Source organism: Hyperolius riggenbachi, chromosome 12 (genome assembly GCF_040937935.1).
Source record: "Hyperolius riggenbachi isolate aHypRig1 chromosome 12, aHypRig1.pri, whole genome shotgun sequence".
NCBI classification, from domain to species: Eukaryota; Metazoa; Chordata; class Amphibia; order Anura; family Hyperoliidae; genus Hyperolius; species Hyperolius riggenbachi.
In genome coordinates, this window is record NC_090657.1 from 154,400,600 (window position 1) to 154,424,068 (window position 23,469).

Consider the following 23,469-nt stretch of genomic DNA (forward strand, 5'->3'; position numbering starts at 1 on the left):
GGGTCTTAGGTTTAGGCACCAATAGGGGGGTCTTAGGTTTAGGCACCAACTGGGGGGTCTTAGGTTTAGGCACCAACAGGGGGGTCTTAGGTTTAGGCACCAATAGGGGGGTCTTAGGTTTAGGCACCAACTGGGGGGTCTTAGGTTTAGGCACCAACAGGGGGGTCTTAGGTTTAGGCACCAATAGGGGGGTCTTAGGTTTAGGCACCAACAGGGGGTCTAGGGGTTAGGGATAGGTACAGGGAGGGTTTTTAACAAACGTAAATATAAGTTTCAGTTTACAAACAGGGAAGATTAACGTTTTAAGAATTGCCGATCTCATACACATTATTTAGTGATTTATAAATTCTTAAAACACTATTTCTAAACGAAATTCTACACAATATTTCTATAAACGATAATACTGTTTATCGTTTACACCACGCACCCTTTTTTCCCGACGCCCTTTTTTGATGTACGCCAAAATGGAACTTTATGCAAAACGCTATGTGTGGTGGAAAACTAACACTGCACATCACTCTGAACACACCATCCCCACTGTCAAATATGGTGGTGGCAGCATCATGCTCTGGGGGTGCTTCTCTTCAGCAGGGTCAGGGAAGCTGGTCAGAGTTGATGGGAAGATGAATGGAGCCAAATACAGGGCAATCTTGGAAAAAAACCTCTTGTAGTCTGCAAAAGACTTGAGACTGGGGCGGAGGTTCACCTTCCAGCAGGACAATGACCCTAAACATAAAGCCAGGGCAACAATGGAATGCTTTAAAACAAAACATATCCATGTGTTAGAATGGCCCAGTCAAAGTCCAGATCTAAATCCAATCGAGAATCTGTGGCAAGATCTGAAAACTGCTGTTCACAAACGCAGTCCATCTAATCTGACTGAGCTCAAGCTGTTTTTTGCAAAGAAGAATGGGCAAGGATTTCAGTCTCTAGATGTGCAAAGCTGGTAAAGACATAACATAAAAGACTGGCAGCTGTAATTGCAGCCAGGGCCGGCCTTAGGTTTCACAGCGCCCTGAGCGAAACCGGATTTTGTTGCCCCCCCCCCATAAGTAGCATAGTTGTCCCCATATAGGTAGCATAGTTGCCCCCAGTGTAGGTAGTATAGTTGCCCCATATAGGTAGCATAGCTGCCCTCAGTGTAGCTAGTACAGTTTCCCCTAGTGTAGTAGCATGGTTTCCCCCAGAGTAGGTAGTTTGCCCCAGTATGCCCCCAGTGTAGGTAGTTTGCCCCCAGCAGTGTAGGTAGTTTGCCCCCAGCAGTGTAGGTAGTTTGCCCCCAGCGTAGGTAGCTTGCCCCAGCGTAGGTAGCTTGCCCCAGTATGCCCCCAGCGTAGGTAGCTTGCCCCAGTATGCCCCCAGCGTAGGTAGCTTGCCCCAGTATGCCCCCAGCATAGGTAGCTTGCCCCAGTATGCCCCCAGTGTAGGTAGCTTGCCCCAGTATGCCCCCAGCGTAGGTAGCTTGCCCCAGTATGCCCCCAGCGTAGGTAGCTTGCCCCAGTATGCCCCCAGCGTAGGTAGCTTGCCCCAGTATGCCCCCAGCGTAGGTAGCTTGCCCCAGTATGCCCCCAGCGTAGGTAGCTTGCCCCCAGCGTAGGTAGCTTGCCCCAGTATACCCCCAGCATAGGTAGCTTGCCCCAGTATACCCCCAGCATAGGTAGCTTGCCCCAGTATGCCCCCAGTGTAGGTAGCTTGCCCCAGTATGCCCCCAGCGTAGGTAGCTTGCCCCAGTATGCCCCCAGCGTAGGTAGCTTGCCCCAGTATGCCCCCAGCGTAGGTAGCTTGCCCCAGTATACCCCCAGCATAGGCAGCTTGCCCCAGTATGCCCCCAGCGTAGGTAGCTTGCCCCCAGCAGTGTAGGTAGCTTGCCCCCAGCGTAGGTAGCTTGCCCCAGTATACCCCCAGCATAGGTAGCTTGCCCCAGTATGCTACCACTGTAGGTAGCTTGCCCCAGTATGCCCCCAGCGTAGGTAGCTTGCCCCCAGCGTAGGTAGCTTGCCCCAGTATGCCCCCAGCGTAGGTAGCTTGCCACAGTATGCCCCCAGCGTAAGTAGCTTGCCCCAGTATGCCCCCAGCGTAGGCAGCTTGCCCCAGTATGCCCCCAGCGTAGGTAGCTTGCCCCTGTATGCCCCCAGCGTAGGTAGCTTGCCCCCAGTGTAGGTAGCTTGCCCCCAGCGTAGGTAGCTTGCCCCAGTATGCCCCCAGCGTAGGTAGCTTGCCCCCAGCGTAGGTAGCTTGCCCCAGTATGCCCCCAGTGTAAGTAGCTTGCCCCCAGCGTGGGTAGCTTGCCCCAGTATGCCCCCCCCCCCTTCTTTATGTGGCAGCGGGCCGGGCAGAGACTGACTCACCTGACATCCAGCTCCAGCGCCGACGTCACTCTTCTCTCCCCGCTCCATCTGTAGTTAGAGCAGGCTACAAGAAAATGGCCGCCGTTTGTCTGCATTTGTGGACGTCGGCGGCCATTTTCTTGTAGTCCTGCTCTAAAGATAAACTGAGAGGACACGGGGAGACAGCGGGGCGGCAAGGGGCGACAGGGCACATGCGCCCTTGAGAGCACGGCGCCCTGAGCGACCGCACAGGTCGCTCATAGCAAAGGCCGGCCCTGATTGCAGCAAAAGGTGGTTCTACAAAGTATTAACTCAGGGGGCTGAATAATTACGCACACCCCACCACACCCCACTTTGCAGTTAATTTTTTTTTTTTTTTTAAATGTTTGGATTCATGTATAATTTTCGTTCCACTTCTCACATGTACACCACTTTGTATTGGTCTTTCACGTGAAATTCCAATAAAATTGATTCATATTTGTGGCAGTAATATGACAAAATGTGGAAAACTTCAAGGGGGCCGAATACTTTTGCAAACCACTGTAAGTGGTTAAGCCTTTGCTCAATACTTTGTTGATGTACCTTTGGCAGCAATTACAGCCTCATGTCTTTTGGAATATGAGGCCACAAGATTGGCACACCTGTCCTTGGCCAGTTTCGCCCCCATTCCGCTTTGCAGCCCCTCTCAAGCGCTATCAGGTTGGATGGAAAGCTTTGGTGCACAGCCATTTTAAGATCTCTAAAGAGATGTTCAAACGGATTTAAGTCTTGGCTCTTGCTGGGCTACTCAAGGAGATTCACAGAGTTGTTCTGAAACCACGCCTTTGTTATCTTGGCTGTGTGTTTAGGGTCATTGTCCTGCTGAAAGATGAACCGTCGCCCCAGTCTGAGTTCAAGAGCACTCTGGATCAGGTTTTCATCCAGGATGTCTCTGTACATTGCTGCTGTCATCTTTCCCTTTATCCTGATTAGTTTCCCAGTTTGCTGAAAAACATCCTTGCAGCATGATGCTGCCACCACCTTGCTTTACTGTAGGGATGGTATAGGCTTGGTGATGAGCAGTGCCTGGTTTCCTCCAAAAGTGACACCTGGCATTCACACCAAAGAGTTCAATCTTTGTCTCATCAGACCAGAGAATTTTGTTTAGCATGGGCTGAGAGTTCTTCAGGTGCTTTTTAGCAAACTCCAGGCGTGCCCTATTTGCCTTTTACTATGGCCACTCTACTATACAGGCCTGATTGGTGATTGTCCTTCTGGAAGGTTCTCTTCTCTTTACAGAGGACCTCTGGAGCTCTGACAGAGTGACATAGTTCTTGGTCACCTGCTTGACTAGGGCCTTTCTCCCCCGATAGCACAGTTTAGATGGCCAGCCAGCTGTAGGAGGAGTCCTGGTGGTTTTGAACTTCTTCCACTTATGGATGATGAAGACCACTGTACTCATTGGAACCTTCAAAGCAGCAGGAATGTTTCTGTAACCTTCCCCAGATTTGTGCCTCAAGACAATCCTGTCTTGAGGGTCTACAGACAATTTGTTTGACTTCATGCTTGGTTTGTGCTCTGACATGAACTGTCAACTGTAGGACCTTATATAGACAGGTGTGTGCCTCAACAAATCATGTCCAATCAACTGAATTTACCACAATTAAGCTGAAGAAACACTCAAGGATGCAGCTAAATTTTAAGCTTCATGGCAAAGGCTGTGAATAATTATGTACACTGAGCAAAAAACATAAACGCAACACTTTTGGTTTTGCGCCCATTTTGCATGAGCTGAACTCAAAGATCTCAAACATTTTCTACATACACAAAAGACTCATTACTCTCAAATATTGTTTACAAATCTGTCTAAATCTGTGTAGTGAGATAAATCTGTGTAGAGAGAGATAAATCCATCCCGCCTCACGGGTGTGACCACTGCAGCAACAATCGGTTTGCATAACCAAATTATTTCTGCACATACTGTCCGAAACAGTCTTAAGAAAGCTCATCTGCATGGCCATCATCCTCATCGGGGTCTGGACCTGACAGCAGTTCATCGTCATAACCGACTTGAGTGGGCAAATGCTCACATTCGATGTCGTCTGGCACATTGGAGAGGCATTCATGGATGAGTCTAGCAGCAGGGCCGGGCCGAGGCATAGGCTGGAGAGGCTCCAGCCTCAGGGCGCAGTGTAGGAGGGGGCGTAGAATTCATTGAGCTGTCATTCCTAATTGTTTGAAGCAGAAACAAATAAGAAAAGGGGATACATGGAAGTGACTGCAAGCCAGATAACTAGATATTAAGGTGTTGGGGAGGTTGTGGGCCCTGTGGCGCCTCTTAGTCTAATAGCAATCAGTGTGTGATGGCTGGGGTGGCAGGGATGGAGGGGTGCACTTTGGTGTCTCAGCCTTGGGTGCTGGAGGACCTTGTCCCGGCTCTGAGTCTAGGTTTTCACTGTTCAGGGCAGATGGCAGACAGCGTGTGTGGTGTCATGTGGGTGAGCGGTTTACGGACGTCAACGTTGTGGATCGAGTGGCCAATGGTAGCGGTGGGGTTATGGTATGGGCAGGCGTATGTTATGGACAATGAACATAGGTGTATTTTACTGATGTCATTTTGAATGCACAGAAATACAGTGACAAGATCCTGAGCCTCATTGTTGTGCCATTCATCCCCGACCATCACCTCATGTTGCAGCACGATAATGCCCCATATTGCAAGGATCTGTACACAATTCCTGGAAGCTGAAAACATCCCAGTTCTTGCGTGGCCAGCATACTTACCGGACATGTCAGCCACTGAGCATGTTTAGGATGCTCTGGATCGGTGTATACGACAGGGTGTTCCAGTTCTTGCTAATATTCAGCAACTTTGCACAGCTATTGAAGAGGAGTGGACCAACATTCCACAGGCCACAATCAACAACCTGATCAACTCTATGCGACAAAGACTTGTTTGGCTGCATGAGGTGAATAGTGGTCACACCAGATACTAACTGCACTTGCTGCACTGCCTGAAGCCCCCTCTCTATCACAGTAACAGACCTTCGATCAGCGTGACAGCAGCAGAGGCATAGAAGAGCGCATGCTACTGGCGCCTGCTGTACTCAAATGCAGATTTGACATCATTAGTCATTTCCGCATTTGGAGCACACCGGGCATGAGTAGCGTGCGTCTTACTCTATCTGTGCTGTTGCGCTGGTCAGAGGTCCGATACATCATTGAAGAGGATGCTCAGGCAGCAGCGGAACTAATCGGAGGACTGGTCACCCATGATTAGAATTGGAATCATTTATTTTGCCAAGCACGACAGGGTCGTGCCCGGAATTGAGCTTGGCATATAGGGCTGACAAACAGCTATACAACAAGTACAGATACAATACAAACACAAATACAGTGCAAATACAATACCAACTTAAACAAATTAAGCATTTGCAGAAAACTGAGGTCTCTGAGGTCTGTGTAATGGCACCCAGTGAGCACCCTGCCCCAGCAAACCAGCACCCTCCGCAAGGCAACCAGTACCCTGCTCCAGCAAACCATAACTTTGCCCTAGCAAAATAGCACCCTGCCCAAGTCAACCAGCACCCTGCCCTAGCAAGCCTGCACTCTGCCCTAGCAAACCAGCACCCTGCCCTGCCCCAGTAAGCAAGTACCCTGTTCTTGTCAGCCAGCAACCCCCTACTCCCAGTCAGCCACCCGCCCTGCCCCAGAAAGCCAGCACCCTGCACAAGCCAGCCTGCACCCTACCTCAGACTGCACCCTGCCCAAACCAACAACCTACCTCAGACAGAACCCTGCCCCAAGCACAAGCAGCACCCTATTCCAGCCTGCACCATGCCCCAGGCAGTCAGCACCCTACCCCAGCAAGCAATTCAGAGACAGCCATGGCTACCTAATATCTAGGAGGATGTGTGTGTGTGCGCACATGGCTACTTAATTCTTTTATCTGGGGAACATAGCTACATGATTTATGTATGTATGCCAGACTTTGCTACTTAATCATTTTATCTTGATGCACCTGCCTATATAATTTATTTTATTGTGAGACACCTGCCTACTTAATTATTTTATCTGGAGGCGTGTGACTACTTCATTATTTTATCCGGATGATTGTGACAACTTTTTTTTTTTTTTAATTTGGCAACACACGACTACTTGATGAATTATCTGATGGCGTGTCTACTTGATTCTTTTATCCGGAGGCGCTGTGGAACTATTTGATTACTTTACCTGGAAGCATGTGACTACTTTATTATCTTATCTGGAAGCATGTTACAATTTAATTTTGAGGCACATGGTTACTTAATTCTAATATCTAGGGGACCATGGCTTTTGAATTTATGTATCCAAGGGCATTTTAAACTCATTGGTCTTATCACAGTAGTGCAGGCTGCTGTGAAAAGCTAAACTGCCTCTCTGGCAGTATTGAATTGTAGTTTCCCATTTCTTGTTGGACTGGAACCTTCCAACTTGCCTAAGTGACCTATCAACCAATAAACAGGAAGGGGGGGGGGGAGTAGTGGGGGGGCACAATTTCAGTCTTTGCCATAAGCGCTGTATTGGGGCTGGTGTCCACCAGAGCGGTTCTGAAGCGTTTTTTTAAACGCTTGCAGGGGGGAAACCACTTGGCTAATGAAAGTGAATGGGATGGTGCGCACCAGAGTGGCTCGGTTTTTCCACAAACACAAACTCGGGGGCTGCAGTATTTTTTAGATTTCTGAGGCGTTTCTGCCTCAATATTAAAGTATAGAAAAATGGAAAACCGCTCTGAAAAACGCTAGATCAGAGCGGTTTTCCAGGCGTTTTTGTTACAGAAGCTGTTCAGTAACTTTACTGTAAAAGAATATGACATCTGCTACACAAAAACGCTCCAAAAAACGCTAGGCATGTTTAGAAAACGTCTCTAAACATGCCTAGAATTGCTCTGAAATCTGCTTCAAAAACCTCTAGCGTTTTGCAGATCTGCTAGAGGTTTTTGGTGTGCACTGGGCCTAACCCAGATACGCCTCTGGGCAAACCTGTGCAATATTCATGCTGTCTAATCAGCATCTTGTTACGCCACACCCGTGAGGTGGGATGGATTATCTCGGCAAAGGAGGAGTGCTCACTAAAGGTACGTACACACGTCCTGGTTTTCTTGTGGACCGACTTGTCATTTGAACGTCAAGTTGGACATGTGTACGCACAGTCGAGTGACTGACAACAGCCAGTTTACCCAATCTGCTTAGCGGATCAGTTGGACCAACTATTGTGCAAACGACTGTCAGGTCCGTACACGTGTACAAACAACTTTTAGACGTTTGTCTTTGTGCAACTAATAGACGTTAAAACATACAGGCGATCGCGATTTCCCGCAACATACATACAGTAACCTGTACAGCACTTCCGATTGACTTTTTTTTTCTTTAAATAAAATTGTATTATACTTACCAGGCGTCCTTCTTCCGTCTGCAGCCCTGCCCCTAAAGGAAGTGGTCATAGGTTCTTCTCCATGACCAATAAGAGAAGCGCCTGTTACCTCTTCCTTTAGGGGGTGGGGCTATGGACGGAAGAAAGAAATACAGAGACCCGGTAAGTATAATAAAGTTATTTTTAAAAGCTAATCGCTGAGCCCCCAAAGAGCTTTACGAAGCGATTTATGCAGCGCTTATATACTTTGCAAATTAGCTCAAAATGCTGCATGTCCCTAATCGCAATTGCACTAATGAGTTCACCCCCACTCACTTTCATTGGCAACCATTTCTTGGGAATCGCCGGCAATTGTCAGTGATCCCAAAACGCTGCCAAAAACGCCATAGTGGGTTCCTACACTCAAGCTGTAGACACATTGTGAGCACTTTGAGTGCTTTTAAAAAACGTAGTATGGATACAGAGGCGGCAAAAGGATAACAGTATCTAAAAGCTGAGGAGGCAACGGTGGACTTACCTCCTCCAAGCAGACACAAAAATTTCCAATGTGTTTGTCAAATACAAGAAGTTTATTTACATACAGCGGGGGGCGATGCAATGCGTTTCACAGGTTTAATCCCGCTTCATCAGGCAATAACAACGAAGCAATAGCATATGTGGTCAGTAGAGGAGCCAGGCACCTCTATTTAAAAAAAAATGCTCACATTGACTTGCATTAAAATTGAGGTAAAAATTGGGCTAAAATTGCCCTAATCTCGAATTAAAAACAAAATGGCAATAATTCTACTGTAATTTTAATGTAAGTCAATAAAAAAAAAAAACACAGAAAGCGCCTTCAGCCTAAGAGACACTGTGTAAAGTGTTGTGTTGGTGAAACATAAATACTAAATAACAATACATTCTGTTGTGAAATGGTGATTAGTTTCTATGCTAGGTCAATGGTGTGGTATTTTTCAATGTTTGAATTTAAATAGCATGCGGCTTTAACCTGAGCCCAACAAAGATGCAGGACTTGTTTGGCTGGCTGTTATTTGCATGCAAACTTGGTAAACTTGCATTTCCTGGGAACAGTACAGCATTTTCTGATATGCAGGTGGAGTTTTCTCAGTTTCAGTAGAGACGTCTGTCTGTTTCACCTGCCACCACTAGAGAGCAGCAGGGAGCAGAGGGTGCTGAGTACTATAAACTTGGACAGAGTCATACACGCACACAGGAGTCAAATGTGACCTGACAAGCTAAGAGGAAGCCTGTGCTCTTTTTTTCTCTCTCAATCTGCTTCACGCATTGCCTGTCTTCTCCATAAGATCTCTTTCTCTTTATCCCATTATCTCAGGTTATGTCATATACTCTTTGTGTCTTTGCTGCATCTCTTCTTTGAACATGGATGAGGCTCCTGGGTTATCTGGTGGTCCACCTGATGTTGTCTTATGTGACACTTTCACCCAGGTGCCTAGTGATGGCCTGGTCCTATCACTGATCCTGACGCCTAAAGAACTGATAGTACAGAGCCTGGATGCTACCTCATCATCAGGATCACCCCAGACATCATTTCATTTAATGGACTGTGTCAGCTGTCGCTCCTTCAGAGGTGAAGACCCCGGGGACATAGGAGCTTATTTCACTGTTGTGTTTTACCCTCTCAGGGGGATGCTAGGGACCACCAGCTACAGGCAGCGAATTACACGAACTTTCCGGACAGAAGCATCACGGGACAGAGAGCAGAACCTAAAACTTGCTAGGACTTGGACAGAGCGGATATGGCAACTGTCTGCGGAAGAAGGTAAGCAGCATTTGATAGAATAGATGTGAAAGGAAATTTGTAACAGTATTATTTAGTATTTATCAGAGCTGTGGAGTCGGTACAAAAATCTTCCAACTCCGACTCCTCAGTTTATGAAACCGCAACTCCGACTCCGGGTACCCAAAATGACTCAGACTCCTCGACTCCGACTCCTTAGTCTAATACTTAACAAGGCTGTGGATTTTGTACAAAAATCATCCGACTTCGACTCCCGACTCAGACTCCTCAGTTTATGAAATCAACAACACCGACTCAGGGTGCCCAAAATTGCCTCGACTCCGACTCCACAGCCCTGGTATTTTTAACTTTCCCTCAGAGGAGCTCACAATCTTCTCCCTACCATAGTCATATGTCTGTGTACAGTGGATATATCGTAGTCTAGGGACAATTTCGAGTGAAGCCAATTAACTTACCTGTAGGTTTTTGGGATGTGGGAGGAAATCGAGTTACCCAGGGGAACAGAAGAAAGAAAGTGGGTTCCGCACATTAATGCCATTCCAATCTGAAAAGCACCTTTATTGAATCAAGTATACAACACACAACCAGGTTACTGACATGTTTCTGACTCACATTGGTCCTTAGTCATATTACCATGCCATATTTATTTCTCATGTTGGGGGGGGGGGGGGGGGGGGTCAGGGCCGGGACAAGGTCCACCAGCAACAGAGGCTGAGCTGCCCAAGTGCGCCCCCCCCCATTGCGCCCCCCCCAATTAAGATATCCAAAAATAAGGCAGTATTTTTCCACAGGAGAACAGCCGCTGTCAATCATGGCCACAATGTCCGCTGTGCACTGCGCAGAACTACTGTGCCTGCGCAGCGGACACTGTGGCCATGATTGACAGCGGCACTTCACGCAGGCGCAGTAAGGACAACCTCGAGGTCGTCCTCTGCACCGTGCGGCGAACCCAGGACAGCGGCGGAGAGCGGAGTGGAGAAAGCCCCAGGTGAGTAAAGCTAATTTTTTACCTAATGATTCCTTTAACACCAAAATAAGGTGCATTGTTCAATCCCATGGATAGCAGGCAGTCACCTGAGTGACACGATTGATGACAGACCTCTGTCCTGCATTATTGATAATATATTACATATATTATAATGTGACAGCACTGGCTGTGGCTGCACATGACATCTATATCAGCTGCTGATAATACAGTATCCATTTATGGTGCATTATATGATGGATAATATTAGTGTGTCTGTGCACTGTCATTGACAGTGCAGAGACACACTAATATTATCCATCAAATAAATTAATGCACCATAAATGGATACCATATTATCAGCAGCAGCTGATATAGATGTCATGTGCAGCCACAGCCAGTGCTGTCACATTATAATATATGTAATATATTATCAATAATGCAGAACAGACAGCCAGGAGCTCAGAGTCAGCCTGTGCTTGTCACATTATTAATATCTAAAATATAAATGTTTGATGGATGGGAGGCATTGGGGGCTTCTATAATATTATCCAATCCAAGACAAGTCCGACCATAATGATGCTGCCTGTCACTGTCAGACTCACACTTACTTTTTACTTGTTGGGACACACAGGGACAGACAGCCAGCCGCGGGCCACACAGGGCAGGCGAGTCCCCCGTCAACACAGCCACACTGTCTCCTGCCTGACTCCTCCCTAGGTGCTGAGTCACAGGCAAGGAGACAGCGCGACGTTAGAGGGGGCGGGACCCACAGGCTGCAAAGTCGACGTCACACAGAGGCGCACGCTGGTTGGCTGCTCTGTGTGTGTGAGAGAGGGGCGGGCGGCGGCGCACTTTGGAGTCACCGGGACGGTGACCATGACAACAAGGTAGTGGAGAGCGGAGTATGTATACACTCCGCTCCCGCTTTAGAAAGATACAGCCAGCATTTTGCGAATAGCGGCGGCGGGCGCTGGGCGGCACAGCAGGTAGCACGAATACAGCGGGGGGGAGGCGGCCAGCAGAGGTAACACAAACAGAGAGTCACAGACTGCAAACTTCCGCCCCCCAGAGTGCTAATGACCTGCGCCCTGAGGCTCCAGCCTCCCTGGCCTCTGTGTCGGCACGGCCCTGGGGGGGGTGTCCATGGTACTATGACTAAGGACCAGTGTGAGTCCAAAACATGTCAGTAACCTGGCTGTGTGTTTTATACTTGATTCAATAAAGGCACTTTTCAGATTGGAACGGCATTGTGCGGAACCCACTTTCTTTCTTCAGTTTCCGCACTGCCCTGGTGACAAAGGTTGAGCTGATTTCACTTGTATTGCCCAGGGGAAACCCACGTAGACACAGAGAGAACATACAAACTCCATGCATATAGTGCCCTAGCTGGGGTTTGACAGCATACGATACGTTTGTGTGAGGTCTGATTAGGAGTCCCCAAACCTTTCATGGTCAGGTGCTACTTTACATTACAATAATCCAACATATGTGCCCCTCCCTGCCTTCCATATACAGCACCCCCCATTTTGTGTGCAGCCCCCCCCCCCCCCCCCCCCTAATTCTTGTACAGCAAGCAGTCTCTCTCCTTATGTGACCTTTACATCATTCTACTCCTAGGTCTGAAGCAGAATCATGTACTGTGCATTCCAAGAACTGACCCTGTTTTTTTCTAGCTGTCCACAGATATGTGGGTCAGCAGATCCAAAGGTGGAAACGGAGCGATTGTTCAGAAGTTGTCCATGGCAACCTATGAGAAGAAAGAGTATAGCTTGTTTGGTTGCTATGGCAACTAATTAAGCTGCTAAGGAAACTTCTTAGCCATGTTTCTCATTTTCATTCATTTATAAATGTAGCCTAGTCCTCAATTGAATTGTGTTTAGTCTGTAGTAGATCTAATTGTATTTCAGTTTCTGGCTATAGAAAGTACTGCCTGACTGCAGTATGTGTAAAGGCAGCTGACTTACCGATATTTGTTTACTGGAGCTGAAAAGCACACCCGCTTCATCAAACACTCTTGCACAGCGCTATCCCAGCTATATGGAAGTTTCCCCCCCCAACATGAGCAAGAATCAATACCAATAATGCATCACTATGGAACAGTGGGTGGAATTTGCAGATCATTCCTTTATGCACTTGTAAGCCAGGTTTACATCTGGACCTACTGGTATATAAATAGCTTGTTAAAGTCCATTTCCACAAATGGTTTCTTTTGTCCGCCTTGCGTTACCTGTCTCTCACCCAAAATTAATAAAAGTCCAGCCCAACCCACTAGAGCATTTTTTTGAGTGTTTAAGGATCGCTTTCAATCACTAGCAATTTCCCTAAACACTCTGCCAATGTAAATGGATGGGACAGATTCCACTGGAGCGATTGCGATAAGGCAAATCACAGTCGCAGGACATGCAGCATTTTGGGAGCGTTTCCATTCCAATGTGATTTATAGGAGCAGGGAAATGGCTCCCAAAATCACTTGCAAAGCGCTACCACAAATCGCTAGTGATTACGATGGTGCTTTGCGGGTGGGTTTCAGGCCTAAGGGCTTAAACCCACTAACAGCCTTTTCTAAGCACTTGTGTTTTGAACAGCTCTTGCTAATGCAATGCTATGGGGGATTGTTATAAAATCACATCACTCAAGTGGAATCACACCCATAGCGTTACATTAGCAAGAGCTTTTCAAATCACAAGCGCTTAGTAATGTTCTGCTAGTGGGTTCCAGGCCTTAAAGTGGGGCTCAACTTTCCCAGTAACACTAAAGCATTCATCTAGGTAGTTACGGTATATTAACATGTATCTAAAATGGTGTAGTTTTATCTCAGTATGTATTACTGTTTTTTCACAATGTAATGTTAAAAATCACCACCCCTTCCCAATTCTTTTAAAATGTACTTTAAAGTAAGAGGGATATGGAGGCTGCCATATTCATTTCCTTTTAAGCAATACCAGTTGCCTGGCTGCCCTGTTGACCCTCTGCCTCCAGTACTTATAGCCATAGATACTAGCAAGCATGCAGCAGATCAGGTGTTTCTGACATTGGGCTCTATTCTCAAAGAGCCAAAAGTACCGCAAAATTTTAGCGCTAAATTCCCGCCAGCGGTAAACTCCGCATTTTTTCAGCATTCACTAACATTTTCCGCATGTTTTCCGCATGCGGGAAAAAAGATGCGGAAACAGGCATTATTCATGCGGGAATCATGCGGTAAAAAGGTCGCATGAAAAAGTGTTTAAAAAAAAAAAGTTAAAGTCCACCAAGCACAGCCCTTAAAGAGAAACTCCGACCAAGAATTGAACTTTATCCCAATCAGTAGCTGATACCCACTTTTACATGAGAAAAATAATGATTTTCACAAACAGACCATCAGGGGGCGCTGTATGACTGATTTTGTGCTGAAACCCCTCCCACAAGAGGCTCTGGTACCGTACGGTACTCTGGGCAAACTGTCACAATGTAACAATGTTCAGACAGGAAATAGCTGTCTGTTAAAGCCAGACCAGCTAGAAACAGCTCCATAATCTGCCCACAGTAACAATGTCACCATGTAATACAAGTCAGAATGTGAATCTGGGAGAGGAAAGATTTTACAATGAGCAAACACTGACTAAATCATGTATACATAATTATTGTAAAAATGAAGCACTTTTTTTATTACATTATTTTCACTGGAGTTCCTCTTAAGCCTCCACACTTCATTAAAGTCAATGGGATGCGGAATATATCACCTACTACTTGTAGGTGATAAAAATTCGGTAATTAACGAAGAAATGATGCGCCTGAACATCTTTGAGAATTGATCTTTTATTGCGGAAAATACCGACTTTTGTGGAAATTTTACCGCATGAATCCCGCACTTTTATCACACTTTTTCCGCATGCGGAAAAAACATGCGGAACATTTTGAGAATCCCAACTTGCCGGTATTTTGGGTGCAAACTTCCCGCATGTACTTTACCGCATGCGGGAAGTCTTTGAGAATAGAGCCCAATGTCAGATCTGACAAGATTAGCTGCATGCTTGTTTCTGGTGATTCAGACACTACTGCAGCCAAATAGATAAGTCGGGCTGGCAGGCAACTGGTATTGTTTGAAAAGAAATAAATATGACCGCCTCAATGGGCTCTATTCTCAATGAGTTACCGCATGAGTTAAATTAGGTAGTGATAAACACCGACCAAAATATCTCCATTTTCAAATTCACAATTTTTTTTTACCTCATGCGGTAAAAGTGAGGTAAAAGTGTGGTAATTACCTCAAATTTATCTCCAATTTGAGATTCTCAATTGAAAAGTTGGTGTTAATTAAGGATGTTTTTATCACCTACAAATGGTAGGTGATAATTATCACTTCTCTGCTTTTGGCCTTCAGGATGGAGCCTATTGAGCTTTGTTTGCTCGAGTTTATGTCAGTTTTACATAGAAGGCAGAAAAGACGAGTGTGTCTAATCTCAAGGCGCACTTTCCGACCTCGTACAGTCTTTTAGATGATTTAATAGATGCCGAGGAGGAAATTCTTCTCTGCTCTAAAAGATAAGCAACAGCATAATTACCTTTAAAGAAAAACATTTCTTTGTTACAGCCGATACAAATCCAGCAAACAATCTCCAGTGTATGTACTTCCTGCTTTCATGGAAGCAGACATGGGGTTAACATCCTGTGTTTACACATTAGCTGCTCTGCTGAGGCAGCCAGCTGGCAAAGCTGAGAGGTCAAATTACAGTTGTGATTATTCACAGATGAGGGGGAAGGACAGGCTAAATTATATACATACAGGGTGCATTTATATATGTTTTCCTTCTGTCCTGTGCAAGAGTTGAGGTCCCACTTTAAACGTGACAGGCTTTCCTGGGTCATCTCTGTGTAATGGGTGGCAAGTATATGGGCTGCCCTACAGTGGTCAAAAAAGCTTTATTTCCGTACCTATTACTGACAGTTTTATCACCTGTTTTATCACCTGTTTTATCACCTGTTTTATCACCTGTTTTACCGCACTTTTATCAAACATTTATCACACTTGGTACATTTTTAGTGAATACTCACTTTTTTCACTATTTTTAGTGAATTATAACTGGAGGTAATTTTTCACCCAAAAAAGAGTTACCGCACATGGGTTTGTGAATAGAGCCCATAGAGAGACACAGCAGTGTTCCTCACAATTTTTTTTCCAGCCGGGTGGCATGAAAAAGTAGCCGGGTGGGGCACAACCGGGAGAATGCAGGACCGGCACAATTAGGAGGAGGAAACGAGCCGATGTCAGCCAGGTGCTCACCAAAATTAGCCGGGTGGAGCACCCAGGTAAAAGAATCCAGGTCAAATCTCCTGCCACTGGAGGCTTTGGAAGTCTTCGGGAGCGAGTGGCTCTGCACTCACGCATGCGCAGTACGGAGACACACGTCTTCGGGAGCACTTGGGCTCCTGAAGACTTCCAAAGCCTCTGGTGGTGGCACAGAGCAGTATTCCCATCAGTCGAAGACTGCTAATGGTGCTGGTACAAGCGGACTGTAAGGAGAACGGGAAGGCTCTATATGACCCAGAGCCTTCCCTCACCATAGGCAAGTATCTGTTTTTATTTTTTATTTAAAATTTGGCTTCACGGGGGAAGGGAATCAAACAATAATTTCCTCCTTTTTAAATAGTGCGTGAAAGGAGGTGGGTTTAACCACCTCCTTTCACGCACTATTTAAAAAGGAGGAAATTCCTGTTTGATTCCCTTCCCCTGTGAGTCAGTGATATAGCTCCTTCCCCACACATCACTGTCTTGGTGGGAATGGTAGCAATGGTAGATTTCACGCGGAAAAATCACTGAACACTGCAGCGATTTTTCCATAATTGCGTTTAGCGCTTCTATAGCACTGAAACGCGATCGCTGGGAAATCGCCTGAAAATGGTGCAGGCGACGCGCTTGCGTTTCACAATTTTGGGTGATTTGTGGCGATTAGCACAAATCGCCCAAGTAAGAACAGGCCCATAGGGTTTTATTACACTAGCGCTTTTTAAAAGCTTTTTGAGCGTTTTACCGAAATCGTGGCAAAATGCTCTAGTGTGAATGGGCCCTTAGACCTCTTTTCCACTGACTGTTTATAGGCAGTGAAATGCCTCTCAAACTCTCACTGCTTCCCGTTAACTGCTTGTTTCTGCCTGGTATCTGCTTGCTGAGCACACAGTTCAACAGTCTGTGTAAGGCTTCTTTTCCACGAACTGTTTACAGGCAGTGAAATGCCTCTCAAACTCTCACAACTGCTTTCTGCTGCCTGGTAACTGCTTGCTGAGCACACAGTTCAACAGTCCGTGGAAATGAGGCCTTAGGCCTCACACAACAGGATTTGTGTGCACTTTCCATTTTTGCAAATTTGCATTCGCTGCACATTAAGCCTTCTTTCCACTGACTGTTGAACTGTGTGCTCAGCAAGCAGTTGCCAGGCAGCAGTGAGCAGTTACCAGGCAGCAGCAAGCAGTTGTCAGGCCTGGAACCTAATACAAAACGCTATCGCTAATCGCAATCGCTAGCGTTTTCTATGAGCAGTTTGTAAGTGATTTCATGAGAGTTTTAGGGAGCGATTTTAGAAAGTGTATTCAATTTGCCAGCGGTGGTGTAGCGATTAGCGATTAGCGTTTTAAAGTCTGATTGGTCATTTCAATTATTTTTAATTTTGTTACAGTGTACATTAACTTTAAAACGCTAGCAAAATCGATCCCTGCAGGTTTTGATGAGCGATTATGCCAGTGATTATATACTTTACATTGAAGCGCAAACGCTAACAAAATGCTGCATGTCTTGCGTATGTGATTTTGCTAATCGCAACCGCTTCTGTGGAATTTGCACCATCCATTTACATTGGCAGAGCGTTTAGGGAAATTGCTAGCAATTTCTCACGCTTCCTAAACGCTCAAAAAAACGCTCTAGTGGGTTCCAGCCCTGAGAGTTTGAGAGGCATTTCACTGCCTTATTAAGTCTGTGGAAAAGAGGCCTAATGCAAGTTAATGGCATCAAATTTGACTTGTGTTAGGCCTCTTTTCCACAGACTGTTGAGCTGTGTGCTCAGAAAGCAGTTGTCAGGCAGCAGTGAGAAGTTACCAGGCAGCAACAAGCAGTTGTGAGAGGCATTTCACTGCCTATCAACAGTCCATGGAAAAGAGGCCTAATTGTACTTTTTTTTTTTTTTTTTGTCAATTAGATTTGACTTATGTGCAGAAAAAAATTGGCTCGCATGTAGGTTTTCTTTTTTTTTTTTTCACTATGGAGATGTGATTTGCTTACCAGTATTTGTCAGTGGAAACGCAGAAAGATTGGATTTTTTACCTGAAAAAGGCATTTGATTTTTAAAGTTAGATACATGGGAAAGCTGCCTTGCTTAAACCTGAACTTACCTGGGGCTTCTTGCAGCCCCCTGGAGTCATTATTTGCCTGCGCCATCCTTCCGAGACCCTCCAGCAAGTAGCAGCGACCTCCTGAAATACGCAGCTCCAACATGCACGCACCCTGATCGTGATTTTCGCATACTGCGCTTGTGCGCAAAACGCTCCCGGCGATGGGAATGCAGCAAGGAGCCAGCTTTGCAGGGGTCGCCACTGCTGGTCGGAGGGTCTCAGAAGGACGGCATGGGCACAAGATGACTCCATGGGGACTGCAAAAAGCCCCAAGTCAGTTAAACGGTTTTGTTTTTGCCTTTAGAGTTCCTTTTAAAGAGAACCTGGACTAAAAATAAAAAGTCAAAATAACCATACACAGGTCATACTTACCTGCTGTGTAGTCTACTACTCAATCTCTTTCTCCTCTCCTGCGTCCTGTTTGTCCACTGTGATCAGAGGAATTCTCTGTCCTCCATTTTAAAAATGGCCATTACTCCATAACAACTTCCTGGTCAGCACACTGTTAAACTGTAATATCACCCACTTGAGCCATAGGGAAACATGGACATTACCTTGCACATTCAATTGTAACTGACAGCTGCTGATCTATAACTGACAGCAACTGGTAGATTTCAGTTCTGACAAAATATTGTCAGAACTGGAAGGGATCGCTGTAAGAAGAAAATGGTGAGCTTCTGAGAGGAACTGATGGTGAGGTAAATATGTAATAATCATTTGCAGCTACATCATGTGTTAAATAATAATTTTACTCACTTCAGGTTACATTTAAAGCCCTAGTTTACTATACCAAGGGTTGGTAAAGGTAAATAGGAACAGTGCCATTACTCACAGTTTCCTTATTTTATGCAGCCAGGGGTGTAGCAATAGTGGTTGCAGAGATTGCGCCCGCATCGGGGCCCCGAAGGGCTCTTTCTCAACTGCAGTATTAGCTCTCTATTGGTCCTGTGCTCATAATAATCACTTCTATAGATACTTTGAATAGTAGTAATCATTAACAAACTGCTCCCCATCCCCTTTTTGCACCTCTGACACTGTAGTTGGCATTGGCAGATTTTGCTGCGCCGTATCAATTGCTTTGTATAGAGTGTTTGGGACCCCCAATGTAAAACTTGCATCAGCGCCCATAGTTCCTTAGCTACGCCACTGGATGCAGCTCTGCCATAGAAATTCCCTTTAAGAAAGTCAGTCATGTGACCTAGGGATGGCCAATGAGATGCTAATAATAACAACCTGCATGCAATCAGAATCAGCAGGAAGTGCATTTAACTGGCCCAATCTCAACGGCATACAATTTGCATTAAATCTGCATGCAAGTCAAAATTCTTTGCCTCTCATTTACAATCTCTACCTTTCAGCAACCATGGAGCTGATAGCAGAGTAGGTGGCCACTGTTGGTAGCCACAGTTTACATTGTGAGCAGCCCCGGGGCCTGCTGTTATAGGGGGCAACCTTTTCAACTGATAGGAGGTATGGGTACTATTAAAGGACAACTGTAGTGAGAGGCATCTGGAGGCTGCCATATTTATTTCCTTTTAAGCAATACCAGTTGCCTGGCAGCTTAGCTGTACATTTGGCTGCAGCAGTGTTGGAATCCCACCAGGAACAAGCATGCAGCTAATCTTGTCAGATCTGACTCAATGGCTGAACAAATATACTGCATCAGGGTAGGAACACACTAGGCAGGAACGCTAGTGTGCGGGAAACGCACATAATGCAAGTCAATGGGCCGTATGAAAAAAACGCATGTGTTTTCATTCTGCAATGTGCGTTTTTAAAAACGCTGGTTTTGCTGCATATTTTTTCAAAACGCATCTAAAACGCATATAATGAAAGTCAATGGTGATGCAGAGGTATTGCGTTCTAGTGGATTTTTTTATGCGTTTTTGAAGAAAAAAAAAACAAGTTTGATGTATTTCCACTTCCAGTTGACTCCCTAGTGATTTGCAATAAACACATACAAAATGCATATGCAATTTATATATGCAAACGCAATAAAACGCACGCAAAAACAAGAAAAACGCATGTGCAGGGAAAAAACACAAAACGCACTAGAAAACGCACAAACCCATATACAGCAAAACGCTGCCTTTCCCACACTGCCTAGTGTGTTCCCACCCTCAGTGAAACAAGTTTCAGCCAGGCAGTTTGCATTGTTTGAGGACGGGTGCACACATAGCAGAAACGCTGCATTTTTGCCGCTAATGGAAGCCTATGGGGCGCATGAAAAAACGCATATAAAGACGCATGTGCGTTTTATATGCGTTTTTAAAAATGCTGATTTTGTTGCATAATATTTATAGACGCCGCAAAAACACACATAGTGAAAGTCATTGGGAACGCAATGGTATGTGGTTTCATATCCGTTTTTATTTTTGTTTGTTTTTGCTGTATTTCCGCTTCCTATTGTCTACCTAGTGATTTGCATAAATCGAAATATAAAAACGCATGGAAGTACAAAACTCATATGCGTTTTGTATATGCGAACCGCAAACACATTAAAACGCACAAAAAATGCACACATTAGCATAAAAAATGACATAAAACGCAGCCTTTCACACTATGTTATGTGTGTTCCCTGCCCCAAAGGAAATAAATATGTCAGCCTCCATATCCCGCTCACTTTAACTGTTCTACTTTTCTCCCAGGAGATCATTTTTCATCCTCTCTACAAAATATTTCAATCCTTTGCAATTGAAAAAAAACAAAACAAACAACTACTGGGTAGATAAAAAAGTAATATCAAATGTACTTTCAGTATCTTGCTTGCTAGTAGCTCAAAGGGCATTTTATTGATTAGGTGTGAAGATATCTCCTGGAAGAAAAGTTAATTAAACAAGCACCAGATAGTCTTGTTTCAGGCTGGGTGCACACATAGCAGAAACGCTAGCGTTGCGTTGTATGCAGCAATGTTAGTCAAAGGGACGCCGAAAAAAAATGTTTTACAGTATGCGTTTTTAGAATGCTGGTTTTGTAACCTTTTATGCAGGAACACTGCCAAAACGCATATAATGAAAGTCTATGGTGATGCATAGCGTTTTAATGCGTTTTCCATGCGTTTTTTTCCCAAAAATATACTTTTTTTTTTTTTTTTTTTGCTGTATTTCCGCTTCCTGTTGTCTTCCACAGGGCTGTGGAGTCGGAGTCAGAGCAATTTTGGGTACCTGGAGTCGGTGGTTTCCATAAAGTGAGGAGTCTGAGTCGGATGATTTTTGAATCAAATCCATAGTTCTTTTTTTTTTAAATTAGACTAAGGAGTCGGAGAGTCGAAGCAATTTTGGGTACCTGGAGTCGGAGTCGGTGGTTTCATTAACTGAGGAGTCTGAAGATTTTGTACCGACTCCACAGCCCTGGTCTTCCAAGTCGTTTGCATAACTGGAAGTATAAAAACGTATGGAAAACGCACACAAAATGCATATGTGGTTTGTATATGCGAACCGCAAACGCATTAAAATGCACGCAAAACACGCGAAAAATGCATTGCAAACGCACCAAAAATGCAATAAAAACGCACAAAACACACACAACATGAATTAGTTGAGGACTGCACTAATTGAAATCTATGCCCTGTTTTGATGGCTATCTGGCTGCCAGGGCATAGATTTCAATACACCGGCGATGCGCGTTCTTGCTCCCAGCGATCTCGCTGCTGTCTCCCCGCTGCAGCAAACCGCTCTGCCATCTCTATAGCAGCAGAGCCCTGTGAGCGGGTGAGGAGCTGATTTCATTGGCTCTTAACCCTGTCTATCAACGCAGGGACAGGAGCCAATAAAAGCAACTCCTGACCGGCTCACAGGAACTGTGTCGCCATAGAGAAAGCAGAGTGGGTGGATGAGGTTCCTGGCGTGGACGGCGATTGCGGCGGGTAAGTGTGGTGATTCGTCGTTACTCCGCCATTTCTTGTACCAGCGGTCTCCGGTCCTTAAGAGGGCAGAGGCCGCTGGTACTTAAGTGGTTAATATAAAACATGACATAAAACGCAGCCTTTCACGCTATGTCATATGTGAACCCAGGCTCTATACCAGGGGTCTCAAACTCAATTTACCTGGGGGCCGCAGGAGGCAAAGTCAGGATGAAGCTGGGCCGCATAAGGGATTTCACAAAAAAAAGTCCTCAAATGTCATTATTAACAGTTTTAATTATTTCTTCTGAACATGAAGTGTCCTACCTTATAGTTCGCTTCAGTGCTCCCATTACAAGTAATCCGCCGTGTCCCCAATGCAAAACGAGGGCTGCAGAGCCCCCAAATCTCTGCCCCTCCTGACGTCAATCGTGGCGCATTGCCGCCTCTGCCCGCCCCTCTCCCTCTTCCTTCACAGAGAGGGGCGGGGAGAGGCGGCGATCCATGCAGTGATTGACGTCAGGAGGGGCAGAGCTACAGCTGGAAGCTCTGCCCCTCAGCGCAGTCGTGGATGTTTGCCCGGGGGATTTGGGGGCTCTGCAGCCCTCGTTTAGCGGCGGGGATGCGGCGGATTACTTGGGAGCACTGAAGCGAACTATAAGGTAAAATAGTTTGCTTCCATGTCTCTTTTGCTTTTGCTGGCGAGGGCCACAAAATATTGTACCGAGGGCCGCAAATGGCCCGCGGGCCGCGAGTTTGAGACCCCTGCAGTCTATACTGTATATGTTTGGCTATTAATTGCCCATTCTTTAAGCACATGAAAGATAAAAAATTAGTATTTCCTATTCATAATTGCACCCATACCTCCTCTTTTTCCTTTATCTGATACTGAGATTTTGGATGGTGGACTTTGAGTGGTATGGTCTACCCCTACTAATATCTAGACTATTATGTATTTTTAAGTAACCCACAGAGACTTTTTACATGCTGCAAGCAGAGTGTCAGCTGGAGAGCAGCTCTCACTCTTCTCCAAATGCGGCTAATAGATTAACTCTCTGGGACCAGCACTGCAGCTCAGCACACTCTTTTTACAAGACTGAGGTGTAGCTCCATTTCTGGCCACAAAATGTTAATCTATAAGCAGAGGGATGAGTTGTGAGACATCAAGTGATCTGGGTTCCCAAGGAGAGACTGGCTGGCTTGAACATTTCATATGTGTGTGATGATGGGATGGGGAAAAGACTGGGCAGCTTCATGTCCAGTAAAATTGTCTCCTCAATAGGAATTTAAGCTGCAGGACTCGGCCAAACAGTTTTAAACATATTTAGTGCAGAAAGTACAGGCTTGCAATGCAGAAACATTGTGTATGTGCATTTGAGGGCCCCTTTCCACAGGCAGCTGAACTGCATGCTTAGTGAGCAGTTACCAAGCAGCAGTGAGCAGTTGCTAGGCTGCAGCAAGTAGTTGTGAGAGTTCGCCAGTCTTTTCACTGCCTATCAACTGCTTATTGAAAAGGGCCCTAAAGCAGTGCTGTCCAACTTCATGGGCAGGGTGTGTGTCTAGCACCAGATTTTCCAGCTGAAGCAGGCAGAGTATTAATGTCCTGGCTTTGGGGGGCGGAGCCAAGCACAAACAAAAAGATGGGCCTGCCAGAGGAGGAGGCCTGACACAAAAAATATTCCTGGCAAGTGATTGCGGTTCGGGGGCCACCAGTTGAACAGCCCGATTCAAAGCAAACCTGAGAGGAGAAAAAAAGTGTTATAGATGCACTGCTCGCCGGGGCCATTTACTTCTTCACGGCCACACTCCCGTCATTGTACGAGCA

General features: G+C 45.7%; 1 protein-coding gene across 6 annotated transcripts in view; it reads left to right on the plus strand.

The window, feature by feature from the left end:
- The window catches only part of SPHK1 (sphingosine kinase 1), a 92,188-nt gene that overhangs the window by 31,930 nt on the left and 36,789 nt on the right, over positions 1–23,469 (plus strand). For 2 of the 6 annotated variants that reach the window (XM_068264167.1, XM_068264168.1), the window contains exon 2: positions 9,362–9,498. The exons of 1 other annotated variant lie outside the window; for it this stretch is intronic. In XM_068264167.1, the coding sequence (XP_068120268.1) occupies positions 9,366–9,498 (133 nt within the window). In that variant the 5' untranslated portion in view covers positions 9,362–9,365. Of the gene's footprint in view, positions 1–8,868; positions 9,499–23,469 lie in introns of those variants that run through there. 3 more of the 6 variants (XM_068264170.1, XM_068264166.1, XM_068264164.1) reach the window with 2 other exon arrangements.